The sequence below is a fragment of the Akanthomyces muscarius genome, chromosome 3 (genome assembly GCF_028009165.1).
Source record: "Akanthomyces muscarius strain Ve6 chromosome 3, whole genome shotgun sequence".
NCBI classification, from domain to species: Eukaryota; Fungi; Ascomycota; class Sordariomycetes; order Hypocreales; family Cordycipitaceae; genus Akanthomyces; species Akanthomyces muscarius.
Window position 1 is genome coordinate 2,364,154 of NC_079243.1, and position 16,540 is coordinate 2,380,693.

Here is a 16,540-nt window from a genome sequence, read left to right on the forward strand (position 1 = left end):
AAGATACTGACTCGAGCAATTTTATGGCACTTGGAAGGGCCCACCAATGATGGAACAAGACTGGCATAGTATTCGTCCTCGGATGTGAAAGGGCGGTCGATCTGTGCTCTGTTCCTAATGTTGTAGAGCGCAAGTTTCGTTGCGCTGGCGATAGCGTAGACGCTGCGGCTACGGGACGCCGCCGCCTCCTGAGAGTAACGTTTGCATGTCCCTCTCTGGCCATTCCAGTTACAAAAACACTTCCCTTTGCATCAATCATTAGAGTAACTGAATTCTTTCCGCTAACAAATCTGCACAGCCTCCTGTATAGCTTCGTCGACGCGATGTCTGCGGATCCCTGGGGCCGGCCCGAGGCAGATACATCGGCTCGCAAGACCCTTAATCAGCGTTTCCACGTCGATTGTGATCTTTCTCTGCGCCGACGACGGCGATGCTGGCGTGGGTGATTGATCCATCAGCCAGTTCCCTCCGGACACTGGCGGTGCAGCCGTGAGCACGCGCAGTCCGTCGGGGATGTCCTGTCGGTCGTCGAGCCGCTTGCCAAAGATTGTCCAGTCGGGCAGCTCGGGATCCCACTCTGGTGTCGTCGGACCCTCCGAATCCCCGTCGCTTCCCTCGGATCCGATGTGTAGCGTGACCACCTTTTGAGACTTGTCCTTGACGTGGATGCCGCGCTGTGCCAGATATTCCTCCACGTCTGCAGCCTCGAGCCACTCGCCGGCGAGCTCTGGCACGTCTGTCTCGAACCACGTGCGCGTGAGGCCGTACTTGAGACGCTGCAGCTTGGGCGGCGCCAGTCGTAATACAGTGTCCGTCGCGCCCTCGATTTTCCTATGTAGCTGCGGAAAGAAGCGCCCGACACAGTCGATATCGCCAAGGCTGCTTTCGGGGGAGGACTGTCCCAGCGACTGTGCGAGCAAGATTTCGCCGGGTAGCACGTTCATGCCCGCGAGAAGCTCTGGCGTGAAGCAGCCGAGCTCGCCCTTGTCTAGCGAATGCAAGTTGAACTCGGCCACGGAGCGCGCCAGCCTTTCGGAGAGCACCCTGCCGGCGCACGTGGTCTTGGAGCAGTCGAGCAGGCTGCAGCCCAGCGTGTCTTGGACCTGGACGCCGGTGCTGTGGAGAAGGCTGGAGATGTCCAGCGACGTCTTGGAGACGGCGACGGCAACCTCGAGGGGCACGAACCCGACGGGATGCTGGAGCATCGACTTTTGAAAGTCGCGAAAGGCGGAGAGGGTGCCGCGGAGGGCGGTCTCGAGCGCGGTCGCCTTTTGCTCGGCGGCGGCGAGGTTGTCTTGCTTCTTGGAGCGATATCTGCGCTGTGCGAGGCGCATACGGAGCCGACGGGACTGATGAATGTGTGAGTGGAGCCGAGACGGAGAACGCAGTGCAGGTGCGAGATGCTCACAGTTTCTTCGTCCTGCTCGTTTACGTCGGCCCCGGGTTCCTGCATGCGCGGGCGGCCGGCACGGGGGTTTTGTGTCTGCATTGGTGATGTGTATTCTGTCATCGACTGCGTGTATGAGCTCTACTATGTATCGTCTTGACTGTCGCGCTGCAAACGCTTTGGACGTGGATGAGGCGATGTGAGATGCAAAAAAAGACAAAAGGCACAGCATTGAAATCGCCAGCTTAGACAAATTAACCCCCGCTTTCCGGTTTGGGCGGCGTCCAGCCAATAGGGTGTTACGCCTGGACTCAGCCGGGATCCGCAATTTGTCTATGCTCAATCACGCATCAAGATTGAATAAGTCTACTGGTACACGTGGGTAGATTTTCGAGGAGATTGTCAATGATGGGATACGGATCAGAACAGAAACACAGACGGATAGGGAGTCGTGCGGACATCTTGCTAGACCCACGGCTGTTGAAGAGTCACGCGGAGGCCTCAAGGCCAAATTCCAGCATTATAAATCGAAGTTGTAAATAAATGGACAAAGGAGTATCGCCCGAACCAGACAATTCATCACGACTCTGGCGATCTTCTAGCTCTTCGTCTGGAGTTTATAGAACGAGTCGAAAGCAGCAGGTCGCAACCCTTTCTCTTTTAGCCCCTGCTATTGGGCACGTCACCCTCTAGCATCGTGCCATCAGCTCTTCCCTCGCCAGACTTCGCGCTTCCCCAGAAGCGGTCAAGGCCGAGGGTCTCACCATCAAAGACCCCGGCACCCGTTGCTGCGGGCGGCTGCGTCTCCGTCCACGAGAAACTGACAACGGAAGACATCCAGTACATAATCACGGCCCTTTGCGCAGGGCGGTCAAGAATGCCAGACGCCCAGGCTTTAATGATGTAGAGATCTATGCGGCCCGACACCGCCCAGAGCCATGTACGTCGATAGCAGAGCCCGGCAAGAGGACGCTCGTCGCTTCCAGGAGACGTTTGTGTGGCAAACACTGGGATTTTTCTCACCGCGTCCTTTGCAACCTAGAGCCAACTCTGTACGACGTCTTCACCGACCACTTGCTCAGCACTGCAGCAACGAGTTTCAACCTGGGACGATTATGAGCCAACTGATGTCTATTTCGTCGTACAGCAAAGTTTCGAAAGCACAGTATTTCCTTCTCGTTCCCCTTCTATCTACCCCTGCATTTGGGAAAAAAAAATCCACCCCCTGTCTGTGCTGCCGTGCATTGAAAGGGGATAAGGCTGTGCCATGTAACCCTGGCCCACCGCCTGTCGCAGCACCGAAGCCTCCCAACCAGCTATATCCGGGGCGCTGCCGGGACTTGCAGAATTCGTCAAAGGAAAGCTTGGTAATTCAGTGTTTCGATTTGTTTGCAGCGCACGCACGCTTCTAGCGTACCACTAGCGTTTCTCGGGATCCTACAGGAATGCGCTCAAATATGCGCATTGAATCATTTTCCGTTGGTGACGTTCTCTGTGGTCCTCGCCAGAGTGTATAAATGGCGTGGGGATGCCTCCAGAATGATGCAGCCTGCACCAAGGATCAACAGCTAACTTTCTTCACACAATGCGTTTCCAACAGTTTTCCATTCTGGCCATGGCTGCTACAGCCATCGGCGCTCCGACTACAAACTCGACAACAGGTTCTGTTCATTCCAAGCAAAAAAAAAAAAGAAAAAAAGAAAATCTCATTGTCAATTACTAACACTAACTGCAGAGCCGCCTCGTAACTTTGGCTTCGTTCTGTACAACTCTTTCGACGTGCTCGACATTGCTGGCTCCATCGAGCCGCTCTTCCTCCTCTCTTCTCGCCAGCAGCTCAACCTCAGCATCATAGCCGAGTCCATGCAGCCCGTGCTCATGCAGACTGCCGGCGGTGACAAGAACTCGGCCGGCTCCCACTTCCAGCTCTCCGTCAACCCCACGCACACATTCGCCGACCCGCCCCCGGACATTGACGTGCTGTTCGTCCCCGGCGGCGGCGGCGTGCGGACCGGCAACATATCGGCCGCGGTCGACTTTGTGCGCGCCACGTATCCCAAGGTCAGGTATCTCATCACCGTGTGTACTGGCGCGGGTGTGGCTGCCAAGGCTGGTGTTCTGGACGGCAAGCGCGCAACGACGAACAAGGCAGCGTGGGCGGAGATTACGCCATTGGGAAAGAATGTGCAGTGGACGTCACCGGCACGGTGGGTGGTGGATGGCAACGTGTGGACGGCGTCGGGTGTCGTGTCTGGCATTGATCTCATCTTTGCCTTTATCGAGGAATTCTTTGGCAAGGATATTGCTCACCGCATTCAGGGTGCCACGGAGCACAAGCGCACGGTTGACCCTTGTGATGATCCTTTTGCGGCATGGAACAATGTCACTGCAAGCGGTCACTGTTGACGAATCGGCTTACTTACAAGATGAATAAAGAAGCAAAATAGGTCAAAATAAGAAAACAACACTCTGCTCACTCCACTTCTTTCCATGCCAGCTCTAGTTGAAATATTTGCATCCATTCATCGCCGCGGTTCGCATCCGCCATGCCCGTCTGCATATTTTGGAACATTTGCGCCCCAGTCGCTCCGTTTTCCGTCTCGTACCAGCCCAGCGAGCTGTTTCCATATCGAGTCCCGTCGTCTGTACCAGATATGGCCGCCATGCTGTTCATTCCCGAGTACATGAGGCTCAGCTGTCCCTGCTGCATGGCCTGCATCATCTTGATGTCCTTCATACCGCGGATGAACAAGATCCGGGGCACTGTCTGAAGCCACACCGCCAGCCTCTTAGTGCCAAACGCGCGGAACTTGAGTAACTCAGCATCGGACTCTGCAGAGCCCGGCGCGCCCGCGTCGCATACCGCGCGCCACATGTTGCGCATGCGTGGCGACCAAATCTGGCAGATTTGCGCGCGCTCGTCGTATTCGCCCTGCAACGGCATGTGGTCGCTGAGAGAAGTATGTCTGACAAATTGCAGGTAGCAGTCTTCGCAGAAGAGCGCTTCGCCGAACCCCCACCACTTGCTCTTGTCGAGGCTCTCGCGGCCCGGACACGCCGTAACGCCAGCGAAATCCCGAATATAGTCGGCGTAGCAGCTAAAGATGCCGCGGTCCAGCGTTTCGGCAAATTTCTTTAAGTATTCTCCGAAGCGCGGCGCCGCAGGGCAGAAGTCGCAGACGATGGTCTCCTCAGGGCCGTGCTGCTTCGGCTCCAGAAACTTGTCAAGCCCGTCGGGCTTCATGATGCCCTCGTAGCAGGCCTCGCAGAGGTCGAAATTCTTGTCGGTGCCGGTGATGGCCCACCAATTGCCGCGAACGATGCCGTACTTCGTGCAGGGAACCAATTTGGCAATGGCCGCAGCGGATGTGTGAAATGCGGCAAAATCCTGCTTTTTCTCTGCGGCATCCAGCGCAAAGATCATGGGCAGCGAGCTGCTTGTCAGCGAGCATGTCCACCGCTGGCGCAAGAACTCAATGTACTGGTCAAAGTCGACCGACCCTGGAAGCTGCTCAAACTCGCCAGAAAAGAGGTCAAGCTCGACCTTGTCCATGTAGCATGCTTCGCAAACTTGAAAATTGTCCATCCTTTGCCGCGTCGTGTACCAGTTTCCACTGTCCGCCCTTGCTTGTTCCTTGCCTTCGCAGGCTGCCAGCTTGAAGCGGCGGGTTGCACCTTCAACAAATCCACGCCAGTCGCTGCGTTCAGAAAATCTGACCAAAGCCTTTTCAACATACACAATGCTCACATCGCAGACCCACGTGTCATTCTTGCCCTGTTCAGTCGGGTATGGCTGGAACTGCGCCTCAAATGATGTGCCGGCAATGCGATCCTCGAAGCACGCCTCGCATGCGATAAAACCAGGGATACCGTCGTCTATCATCCCATAGTAATTGATTCCATCGGATCCAGTTGTAAATGCTCGCGCTTTGCAATTGGGGATGCGAAGCCGGCTGGAAAGAAACGCCTGGAGATCATCGATGCTGTGGGTTTTCAAGGCTGCTGGCCAGATGATATCTTGTACGCGGGAGTAGCGAAATTGGCAAGACAAAACAGTGTCGGCTTCGGCCAAAAGTCTGCTGAATTTGGCGGCCAATGGTGTGGACTCGATATGATCCGCGTAGCACCTCGTGCAGATTGGAGAATTGGGCAGATCCGCCAGGTAGTACCAGTACAGCGGATAGTCAACTAGCCTGTCTTCCGGACAGAAGCGTACAATTTCTCTTCCAGGGCCATTCTTTTGTATCGGAGGTAGCTCAGCATATTTTTTAGGCTTCTGGCGGCCGTCGGGCTCTGCCACCGGCGATCTGGGGGTGGCACCCAGCTTGAGACGGGACATCTGCTGTTCCACTGAACCCGTCGACACTGAGCTCTCGAGGTTTCTGTCGGCCGCAGTTTCATCTTTTGTATTTGCTGCTTGCGGTGCCATTATTATCGGTGCGCTCACAGCTGTTTGCTCGCACGGGGCGTCCTGTTGCGTCCTGGTATCGTCAACAGGCGCTGTCGGAGGAAGAACATTATGCAAGTACGATTCTTCAGGGGGCTGATTCTGCACCAAGACAACACGGCCTGTCTCGTTGTTCAAAACAAAGACCTCTGAGTCTTCTCGAGCATGTATCTGCTCCTGCCCATGAAAGCTCTCCGTTGTGGGTGTTAGAGAGACATTAACGGGTCGGTTGCATGCAGGAATTTCATGCGAAGGCTGCTGAGGAAACTGGGCGTTGATCAGAGCGACGTTTTCATTATAGGTATTTGCGTTTTGATTTTGTATATATGGAGATGAGGCGCCTTGCGAATATGCTGCCTCAGCAGTGGCTAGCGGTATGTACGATGGCGGCGGTGGCGGCATGATGGAGCTATATGAGTATTCTGGCCGTGCTGGAGCAGTGCATTCATAGTTTGCAGATAGGTTTTGCGATAAACGTTGTGTAACATAATTCGGCTGCTGCGGCTGAGGTGGCTGATACTGTCTGGGAGGTAAGGGCGGCGATTCTCCGCTGTACACTGCAGCGTATGTCTGTTGCTGTTGTTGCGACTGCTGTGGGAAATTCTAGACGAACAAAGTCGAAATTTAGCCAGTTGCCCTTTTTACGCTTGATTTTTGACAGAGTGTGTAATACCGGATACAGAGCAGTGTGATGTGCGCCATGGTCGCCGCTTGTATTGTCGTAGTCAGACTGAGAGCTGGATTCGCGCTGCTTGGCTAGATGCTGTTGAAGCTCCTGCTTCCCAATAGCATAGCCCTTGGCTATGCCACTTTTGACTGCTTTGGCGAATAAGTCCATGGTGTTTGATTGAATAGTCGTATTTCACCAAAACTTGCCTTCATCGCCCTGGCGCGGGCGAACCGTGACCCTTTATGTATGCGCTCATGATGCAAGCAAACCGTCTTCCCCATTAGGCCAGAATGCGAGGCATTTTAGGCCTCAAAATCAAGCATGTGTGCGACTCTAGGCGATTCAGCCTAGACCCGCTTGCGCTGAAGAAGATGTATGAAGCTGCGCCTCGAGGCGGTCTAGACTTGGGGTCTTTCATGAATGCCTCTCAGCTGAGCGCCTCATCCTTTTATGCATCGTCTTGCAGTGGGGCACACATGCTTCATTGACGATAGAGGGTGTTTTGTACGCTCTTTGGCTCCAGGCACTCCTTACCTCGTCGATTTCCTCCCACTGTCCGCCGTCTATCACTAGCAGCCTCGAGCCAAGATGGCTTCCATAAAATGCGGCTGCTCCATTTCGCTGGCTATCTGAGCGGTCTTGGCCTAGCGGCTCTGCCCAGCGCGGAACTGAGTCCATATACTGTCACGCAAAAATCGTGGCCGACCACTAGTTGTGGACGACCTATACCCTCTTATCTGCGCGACATATACTGCGGTGTCCAACGCCGGCTCACTTTTTACATCTGTCGGCACTCGAAAAGCTGTTGAAACGGAGAGGAGAAGCATCCTACGGATATGCTCGAGGGTCGTATCTGTGCTTTCCCACAGAATCTCAACGTCTACTTGAACGCCCTTGTAACTTGATCGGCTACCAATAGCTGCATTAATTGTGTCGGAGTCTGGAATCGATGCGCATGCCATAAAATAGGCTGGTCTTCATCATCCCTGTCTAACAAACTTGCCTGGTCACCGGTATACGTATAGCACGAGTAGAAATTGAGCCGCTGAAACCCCGAAGCTTTGGCAACGATCGAAAGTAGCTGGAACAGCAGCCTGCGATATTTAATCAATCTGAAGAATAGACCTCTCAAAGCATCGTATAACGCAAAATGGATCGAAGGGAGCCATCAATGTAGTCCACCAACAGTTGAGCAGCTGGCTTTGCCGAGATCGCCTAATGCGACCGCGCCTCGGGCTGGTCCGAGCTGACGCCTCTAGGTTCACTGTGGCACGCGCCACTGTGCTTATTGCGCAGTATTGCAAGTGATGGCAATAAGCCCGATCCACCATGGCCGGGGGACCAGGAAATTCCAGCTCTTCCTCAAACGGATGGGTTCCGGCGCGCTGTTTCCAGAGCGACAGCTACCCGCCCAGGGGCCAGCTGGCGATTGTGGCCGAGTTTCACGCGCGGGCCATGGGCGCGCACCACGATCACACAATGATACACGCTGCACTGGTACCTAGATATGATTGGTGTGCGGCGTGCGTGCCAGGGAATTAGACACCAACTGCATCATTCGAAGCACTCTCAAGTGGAAAGAGCCTTGTCAGCTGTCTGATCTAATAAAGAAGCAGTCAATAGTTCTGTTTCTTTTGCTCTCGTAATTATTTTCTGTAACTTCTTCTTTGTTCTTTCTTTGTTATTATTCGTCTGTCTGTTAGTAAGCATACCCTAGGCTGATGGCGGCGACGCCTTCTTCCTGAGTCTATGGCAGGCATGAATGAGTGGCTCACTTGAGGTGCCAAGGCTCAGCGCCAGGGTAGAAAAGAAGTGAAACATAGTCATAAACGTTTGTTCTCGTCTGTTGGCTCTGCGCCTATCAATACTGAGAGATTGAGAGTCTGCATTTCTTTTTGAGGGTCTGCTTCCTTTGAGTGACAGTTTCTTTTGAGGGCATGCCGACTTGGTGCGCTTGTTACCGCGACCGTTTGGCGTCTTTGTCTACCTTTAGAGTTACAGAAATCCTAGATACCTTAAAGAAACAAAGAATACTATCCTGGAAAGGTTCTTTCAGCGTCACATCGCAGTTTGCTATTTCAAGTCAAGCCTGCCCCCCGACTTCACTGAGCTTTAGGCTACCAGTACCATCACCAGTACCAGGAAGACTACCAAAACCACAATCATCAAAATTACCAAAAACGGTCCCACCATCAAAGACGCGCAGCATGTCGCCACTACCGAGGAGAAATCATAATGAAGTTGCTATATCGAGGTTTTTCACGAACCCAATCTATGGGCTCACACAAGAGGAATGCATGACCTGGGTTACGCCCAAAGCAGACTCACTGCCGGTCGTGCCAAGGCAAGGCAGAAGCAGCTACACGGCATCAACTGGCGAATTCGTTTTTCAGTTCCGATGGCCACGCGCGAGACTCAATCTTGAACTGATAGACCGCGCGAGATACACATATACTAATCTAATGCCAGATAAGTTCCGCTACGAACAGGAAGGAAACTTGGCAGTCTACCAGACAAGATCCTATCGATCAAGAGCTGCCGACAGCGGCGTTTTGTTCAAAAGATGGGCAGCAGACCATAAGTCGTCTTTGCTGCAGCAAGCAGTACAAGATCTTGCAAAGTTCGTGCCCCTGCCGCAACAGCGCGCTGCACAACAAACTGAATGAAGAACTACTGCTAATACTCTTTTCCATCAGATTCTTTGCCCTTTCTATCATTAAAAGACCAGAGTTACTACAAACGCGAGGCGGTCTGCAGCGGGAGTATGAATTTAAGCTGACTGAACTCGAACAGGTCGCACCACCACGGCTCCTTGAATCGATTGAATTCGTGAAAGGGCAAATAAAAGAGCTCTTTAACAACGACTGGCCTATGGTGTATGGGAATCTAGGCGTCGGAGCGTACAACTGCTTTTTTGACCGCACCACGGGGAACCTGCTGGGCTGCAGCAACTGGAGTCGACTCGACATCTGCCCTTTTGGCGTGTCTGAGGCTGCCATCGATCTTTTTCTCGGCTACAGCAGCGACGAAAGGATGCGCAGAAAGAAACAAGTGTTCATCAAAGGCAGTTGGGTTCTTGTTGAGAACTACGCGGCACTGAAACGATTCTTTTTTGCAGAACTAAAACGCGAATTAAAACGCGAACTGAAGTGGGAGCCCGATGATCGCCTTCATGTGGCCCTGGCGTTGGGGCAGTTGCTGCACATACACCATTCTCTTCAAAGCTTGACGCACGATGGGAAGCTGCCACGGCTGCCAGACAACGATGAGATATGGCTGTACCTCGATGTACTCATGCGGGGTTTCATGATGACGGAGGAAGAGAGACCAGGAAGGTTTTGGGATGACTCGATTGACTTTTGGCCCAGTGAATAGCCTGAGAAGGGTAGTGGAGAGTAGCGGCTCACGTGGGTCTTTAGAACTATTAATTAGCGCTTAGGTTCGAGTACAGATATTCTCTCCAAAGGGTCTTTGTGGCGTCGGTACGGTGTCTGAAGTGAGATAGTGTAGTGTCTGGTTGAAAACCCCACGCTGCACGCTCCGCAGCGACTTTACACCACATACAAGCTGAGATCTTGTCCTGTGGTGATCATCCTGTCTATTTCATGGGGCGTTTGACTATGATAAGAGACAGTACACATATTTTGGTCCTCTTTCTATTAGATCATGATAGCTATAAAATTTCCGGCGCCGCTTCGGAATATGTGCTTGGGTCTCCAACCCAGACACCCAGCGGCAAAGACAAATTTGTAACAGAGCTCCATTATTGGCTGTTTTACGCTGAATGCACCTGGGTGGTGGGCTCATTGCTTACTGAATGAAAATGCAGATTAACAACTCGGAATTGTATATCAACTAGTCTTGCATCGAGAAAATGCCCCTTTATAAGCGTCGTGTTATTGGCCGTTTCACGTACTGTGCAGCCCTGCCAAATTTTTGAATTGCGTATGCTCTCGGGTACGTTAACTTGACGTTAGCGCTCGGCCAGGCACAGAAAGGATTTAAAGTTGGTGATCCACTAACTATTTTAGCCTTGATGGCGAGCTGCGAGAGAGCATTTCCGCCCGATCGGCACGTACCGCAAGCCTTGGGCCAAGGAATTTCGCTGCGTGTACGGGGATGCAAGTCTGGGGCATCTGCTGCGCCTGCGCCTTACCTTCGGTGAGATGACGGGCAATACGAGCAGAATGAACGACCGCGCGGACACGAGGCAGGCGTGTTGGGGGCGGAGAACGAGCAAAAGATCGCTCGGCACCAATAAACGAGCGGCTTCAAGACGGGGTTTCAGGGCTACGAGCAGCCCACAATCGAATCCGACGAAAGAGGTGTGAAAGCGGGACCGAACGCGCGTCGCAAGGTGCTTGCATACTCGTACAGGGCTGAGACGGTTTTGCAAAGCTTCCTTGTCATGGCAGACGGCCTGCTATGAATAAGGTTTTTTTAGTTTTAGCATTCCGGCGATAGCTCCGCCATGAACCCCTGGCTAGGGCAACGTTTTTTTCCCAAGTCATGGCTCAAGTCTGTTACCTGACACCCTAGCATGACGAGTTGTGCACTAGTTAACTTTTCTTCTAGGACAAATAATCCTGGTCCTTCACCTCTTCACTGGTGAAGCCACATGCAAACTTGGCCGTGTCAAAAGTTAATCTGCCAGTCCTTACTAAAGAACCTGTGCCGCTTAATAGTCCTGCGCTTCTGAGAGCGTGTAATTGTGTTCCTGATATGAGATGGCCCTACGCCCTAAACTGCATCGTGCCCCTGGCTAACTCGTCGTATGTGGACCGCTTCAAGCGGGGCTGCTTGCGACGTTCTTCGCATTCGTCGGAATGGCCTAGCGAGAGTCCTGTGTGCAAGGTAGGGCTCACGGGGGCAGACACGAATCGCCCGTGCAGGGCTGGCGTCGGCAATAGAGCGGCGACTTGTAGGTCCACCGCTGCGCCTTGCGGATTGGCCGCCGAGCAGGTCCTATTATGAATCTATTTGGGGCTCACTGCATTATTGACAGTCTTCTCCAGCGCTTGGCTGTCCCCCTGCATGCCTGCCTACCCATAGGCCATAACTCGCAAGTCCCAGTATGTACAAGCATGGCGGGCCCAACTCATATAAGGAGACAACCCCCCATGACTTCATCTTGCACAAAGTACTCGTAGTGTTGTTGTTATAGCGATCTATGCTTGCGACGACAGGGACCTCCAACTACACGACCAACAGTCGTTCATGATGGCTCGCGCCTCACACCCTTTCCGCCTTCTGGCAGGCCTCGCGCGCAAGAACACTGTCAATCACATCGTCAGACACCCCATCAGCTTCTTACTGACCTTCTATGTTATTCCAATCGTCATTTTGTCCCTCCTCTTATCTCTGCCGAAGCTGTTATCCATCAAGCAAGCCTCTGGTGCGGCAGACCCAGCCCCAATCAAGTCACTTGCAGACACGGTGCAGCAAAAACTCGTCGTTGTCCGCCCGACCGACCTGGGCAGCGATGTGCAGAGAGTCATTGACAGCTTTACCAAGTCAATCAACCCCGACAAGATTCAAATCGTAAAGAGCGACAATGAGCTGTTCGACACCTGCAGCGCGAAAAACGGGGAACAAGGACCTTGTCAAGCCGCCGTTAGCTTTTACGACTCGCCCGAGACCACCTCGTCCGAAAACCATACTTGGCAGTACATCATTCGGTCCGACATACCCAAAGCCAGCACCAATGACTATCTAAGCCACAAGGGTCCGGTGGATGATGTGCTCCTGCCGCTTCAGCTGGCCATCAACAATGCGATTACAAACTCGACCATCATTCCCGAAACGTTCATGTTTTCCCGGACAAAGGCCAGCACCGACGCAGCAACAAAGAAGGACGCCACGACTCTCATCGGAAGCGTCTTTACATTTGCAATCTTCGCCTGCTTCTTCATCATGATCTACAAGTTTACCTCCTGGATCACTCAAGACCGAGACTCGGGAATGTCGCGGCTGATGGACAGCATGGGGGGTACATGGTGCTTACCTCTGCGGGTTCTGAGCTGGATCATCGTCATTGACCTAGCGTGTCTACCACTTTTCATCGTCTTTGGTGTTTTATATGCAAAGCTGGCTTTCCCGGCCTCCGATGTGATGCCGCTGATTGGCTGGCAGATCCTGCTGGGGTTTGCGATCAACAGTTCCTCAACTTTCGCGGCCGCCTTCTTCAGCAAAGCCCGCGTGTCTTCCATTTACATCACCGCCATGTTCATCATACTTTCCCTAACGATGCAGCTGATTGGGGTCCGCAGCAATCCCCAGCCCATGCCGGATACGATTTGGGCATTGTCTGGAGCCTTCCCCAGCTGTAATCATGCCTTGTTCACCAAGCAAATGGCATTCTGGCAGCTCGCCGAGAAGAAGGCCTCCTTTTCGGACTTTCCACCTGGAGCCCCAGACGACCTCTTGGATTTGGCTGTTGTAAAGCAAAAGACGCTTCTTCTTCTCCTAGCCGGACAGGCAGTGGGCTATGCGCTACTCGCTATGGCGGTGGAATGGCTTTTCCATGGAGTGAGCGGCCGAAGCAGAACATTCCGACGAGACGTGGGAAATCTGAACGAGGCTTCTATCAAGGTTGAAAACTTGAAAAAGGTCTTCAAGCCAGGTTTCTGGAAGTGGCTCTGCTGCTGCGGCAGACGAGGTTACAAGACTGCTGTCAAAAGTGTCACTTTTGAAGCCTACGCGGACCAAATTCTATGCCTCGCGGGCCCCAACGGGTCCGGCAAAACAACCACATTGCACGCAGTTGCTGGCTTCAGCCAACCAAGCGCTGGGCGCATCACACTGAGTGCCAGACGGAAAGAGATCGGCATATGCCCACAGCAAAACACGCTGTGGGATGATTTGACAGTGCTGGACCACGTCCGTCTCTGGTCCCAAATCAAGGGTGGTCATGAGACGCACGCCGAGATTGATGAGCTCATCACCGCTTGCGATCTTGCAAAGAAGAGGAGCAGCCCTTCAAAGTCTCTCAGCGGCGGCCAGAAGCGTAAGCTTCAGCTTGCCTGCATGTTTGTGGGCGGTTCCAAGATTTGCCTCATTGACGAGTGCACGTCGGGCCTTGACCCCCTGTCCCGTCGCGCCATCTGGGCCTTGCTTCTGCGGTATAGAACCGGACGCACCATCATATTTACAACACATTTTCTTGACGAGGTCGACGTCCTGGCAGACCAGATTGTCGTCTTGACGGACGGAGGTGTTAAATGCCAGGGCTCTCCAGCAGAGCTTAACAGCCAATACGGAAGCGGTTACAAGGTCATAGTGCCTGACGACGGGCTACAGCCCGTCATGGACTCGCCCTGGCAATCCAACACCCACCAAGGACAGCTTGTATGCACCGTGCCCGACTCTCTTACTGCGACGCGGCTCGCGCGGGTGTACGTCGAGAATGGGGTTACTGACATTTCCATCTCCGGCTCACAATTCGAAGATGTCTTTCTCAACCTTGTGGAAAAGCCCGAGAGGGTGCAGAGCAGCAGCAGCAACAGCAACCTTTTGACAGACAAAATGGGCTTTGCGCTCTCGCCGGCTCGCACCACGTCCTTTGCACAGCAACTCCGCATCCTGCTAGGGAAGCGATTCCTGGTACTCCCCAAGCTTTGGTGGCCGTACTTTTTTGCCATACTGATACCATTGGGCGCGGCGCTGGCAATGGTCATTATAAGCGGCAGCTACGATGTCCCCTCGTGTGCAGACACGAAGCCGGTGCTCGGTACACCGGAGCAGGAAACATTCTTCTTTACAGACTTTTGCGCCCGGGAGGGGTTCTGCACGCAGATAGTCCTGGCTCCCTCGGAAGCGAAGACGAAGCTAAAGGGGCTTGTCGAGAAACCGTTCGAGGACGTGCGCGATGTCAACATGACGGTGTTTGACCAGTTTGTGGTTCCTTTGGAAAATCGCCAGAGCTGGCTCGACTATGTCCTGAACAACAGAGACGCCAAGTCATACACAGGCATCTACACTGGCTCTGACAGCGATGCGCCCATTATTGCGTACCGGCCACCATCGGATTCGAGGATAGGCAGCTTCGAGACGCTGAATCTTTGGAGCGAAATGAACAGCAACGTTCAGATCAAAGCCAGCTTTAGCAAGATTCAAACTGTCAAATCGGTGTGTACAGCGCTTTCCTGACACTAAGCGGCGACCATCAAGACTAACTTCATCATAGCAAGATCATACCGTTGCGATCATGTACGCCATATTCTTGACGCTTGTCCTGTCGATATTTCCGCCAGCATTTGTCCTGTATCCAGCGATCGAAAAGGCAAGCAATACTCGATCGATGCAATACGCAAACGGTGTGAGCCCCGGGCCTTTGATATTGTCGTACCTCTTGTTTGATGCGATTTTCATCACGGTCATTTCTATCGCCCTGGCGCCTATCATTAGTGGCCCGATCCAGGCGTGGGTTGGTTCTGGCGCCTTGCTCGGTGTCGCACTGGTCTTGTACGGCCTGGCCGCCGTTCTCGTCGGCCATATCGTGTCTCATTTTACCGCTGGACCACTCAAAGCATTCATCGCAGCTTTTGGTGTCAACTTGGTCATGTTTGCGGTTTCTGCTGGTGCATATGGTGTAAGTGCACAACTTGGCTCTGACATAAAACGCGGCGCTTTACTGATAAAGATAATAGGCTTCGACAATGTCATCAGAAAAGACAGCGAGGGCTGTTGCATTTGGCTTCGGGCTAATCTCGCCGATCGGAAACATTTTTAGAATCATGATGATTGGGCTGAATGTCGCCAACCAAGGCTGCACCAATTACAACAACAAGCCCTCCTCCGCTATCGACGGCTACTCTGGCCCGATTCTCTATCTACTACTTCAAGTCATTGCGCTATCTGTGTTGGCGATTTGGCTCGAGGGCGGTTTGTCGCTCTTCCGCAAAGACATTCCTACTTCCGCGGACACGGATATTGAAATGCGTGAGCCGTGCATGCCCGGCAGCGGTGTGGCAGCAGAGGTTCTGCGCACAGAGCACGAGAAAGGCGATATGCTGCGGGCAGTGCACGTCACGAAGGCGTTCAAATCAAATGTTGCTTTGGACGATGTTACTTTTGGGCTCCCACTTGGCCAAGTGCTTGCCCTTATTGGACCTAACGGCGCAGGTAAATCCACTCTTGTCAATGTTATCCAGGGAGAACTTGCTGCCGACAAAGGCGGGGTGATGCTGTGCGGAGATAATTCAAGAAATGCTTCCTCAAAGAAGCACATTGGCGTGTGTCCCCAGCACGACTCCTTGGACCTTCTCACCACACGTCAGCACCTCGCGTTCTACGCCAAGATACGTGGTGTCCAGGACCCCAACAGCAATGTCGACTACCTTCTCAGGAGGCTCGACCTCGAGCCTCACGCGAAAACGGCGGCCGCCAAGCTGTCGGGCGGCAACAAGAGAAAGCTCAGCCTAGCAATTGCGCTGATGGGCACGCCGCCCGTACTTGTGTTGGACGAGCCCACGACAGCTATGGATGCTGTTGCCAAGCGTGTCTTCTGGGATATCATCAAAAAGGTCACCGCAGACCGTTCCATTCTTCTCACGACACACAGCATGGAAGAAGCCGACGCGCTGGCGAACCGTGCGGTCATTCTGGCCACCAAAGTGCTCGACATTGGCACCACCCAGGATCTGCGCACCAGGTACGGGACCCAGAGTCACATCACCGTGCAGCTCACGTCGGCACCGCACACATCCGAGGATGAGATGCAGCGGGTATGGGCGCGCATACAGGAAGGTGTGCCGAGCGCGGCGCTGGAACGAGACATGAGCCGCGGCCAGATTCGCTTCACCGTGCCTCTGAAAGGGCAAGGCGGTGCGGGAAGCAGCAGTCTTACGGTGATTACAGTCACTGAGCTTCTTGAATACTCGAAGCAAGAACTGGGCATTGCACATTATAACGTGGGCAGCGCAACTCTGGAAGGGGCGTTTTTGAACATTATCCAGGCCAACAACTTCCAAGAGGATGCTTGAGATGCAGCCCATCAGGACTTACAACTGTACTTTTAAATGATTTAGCGAGCAAA

General features: G+C 53.3%; 4 protein-coding genes across 4 annotated transcripts; 2 read left to right on the plus strand and 2 right to left on the minus strand.

The window, feature by feature from the left end:
* Window positions 1-281: 281 nt before the first annotated feature.
* On the minus strand, window positions 282-1,489 carry LMH87_002117 (uncharacterized protein; the record flags this gene model as incomplete). The annotated part of the gene is made up of 2 exons (XM_056193515.1): window positions 282-1,349; window positions 1,409-1,489. The coding sequence occupies 2 exons, from the start codon at window positions 1,487-1,489 to the stop codon at window positions 282-284; spliced, it is 1,149 nt and encodes a 382-aa protein (XP_056050546.1).
* A 1,483-nt stretch (window positions 1,490-2,972) lies between these two features.
* On the plus strand, window positions 2,973-3,793 carry LMH87_002118 (uncharacterized protein; the record flags this gene model as incomplete). Its single annotated transcript, XM_056193516.1, has 2 exons — window positions 2,973-3,048; window positions 3,123-3,793. 2 exons carry the CDS (start codon window positions 2,973-2,975, stop codon window positions 3,791-3,793), a joined length of 747 nt encoding a protein of 248 aa, XP_056050547.1.
* A 67-nt stretch (window positions 3,794-3,860) lies between these two features.
* Window positions 3,861-6,672, minus strand: LMH87_002119 (uncharacterized protein; the record flags this gene model as incomplete). The annotated part of the gene is made up of 2 exons (XM_056193517.1): window positions 3,861-6,437; window positions 6,508-6,672. 2 exons carry the CDS (start codon window positions 6,670-6,672, stop codon window positions 3,861-3,863), a joined length of 2,742 nt encoding a protein of 913 aa, XP_056050548.1.
* Window positions 6,673-11,721: 5,049 nt separating this feature from the next.
* Window positions 11,722-16,487, plus strand: LMH87_002120 (uncharacterized protein; the record flags this gene model as incomplete). The annotated part of the gene is made up of 3 exons (XM_056193518.1): window positions 11,722-14,631; window positions 14,690-15,094; window positions 15,153-16,487. 3 exons carry the CDS (start codon window positions 11,722-11,724, stop codon window positions 16,485-16,487), a joined length of 4,650 nt encoding a protein of 1,549 aa, XP_056050549.1.
* Window positions 16,488-16,540: the final 53 nt, after the last annotated feature.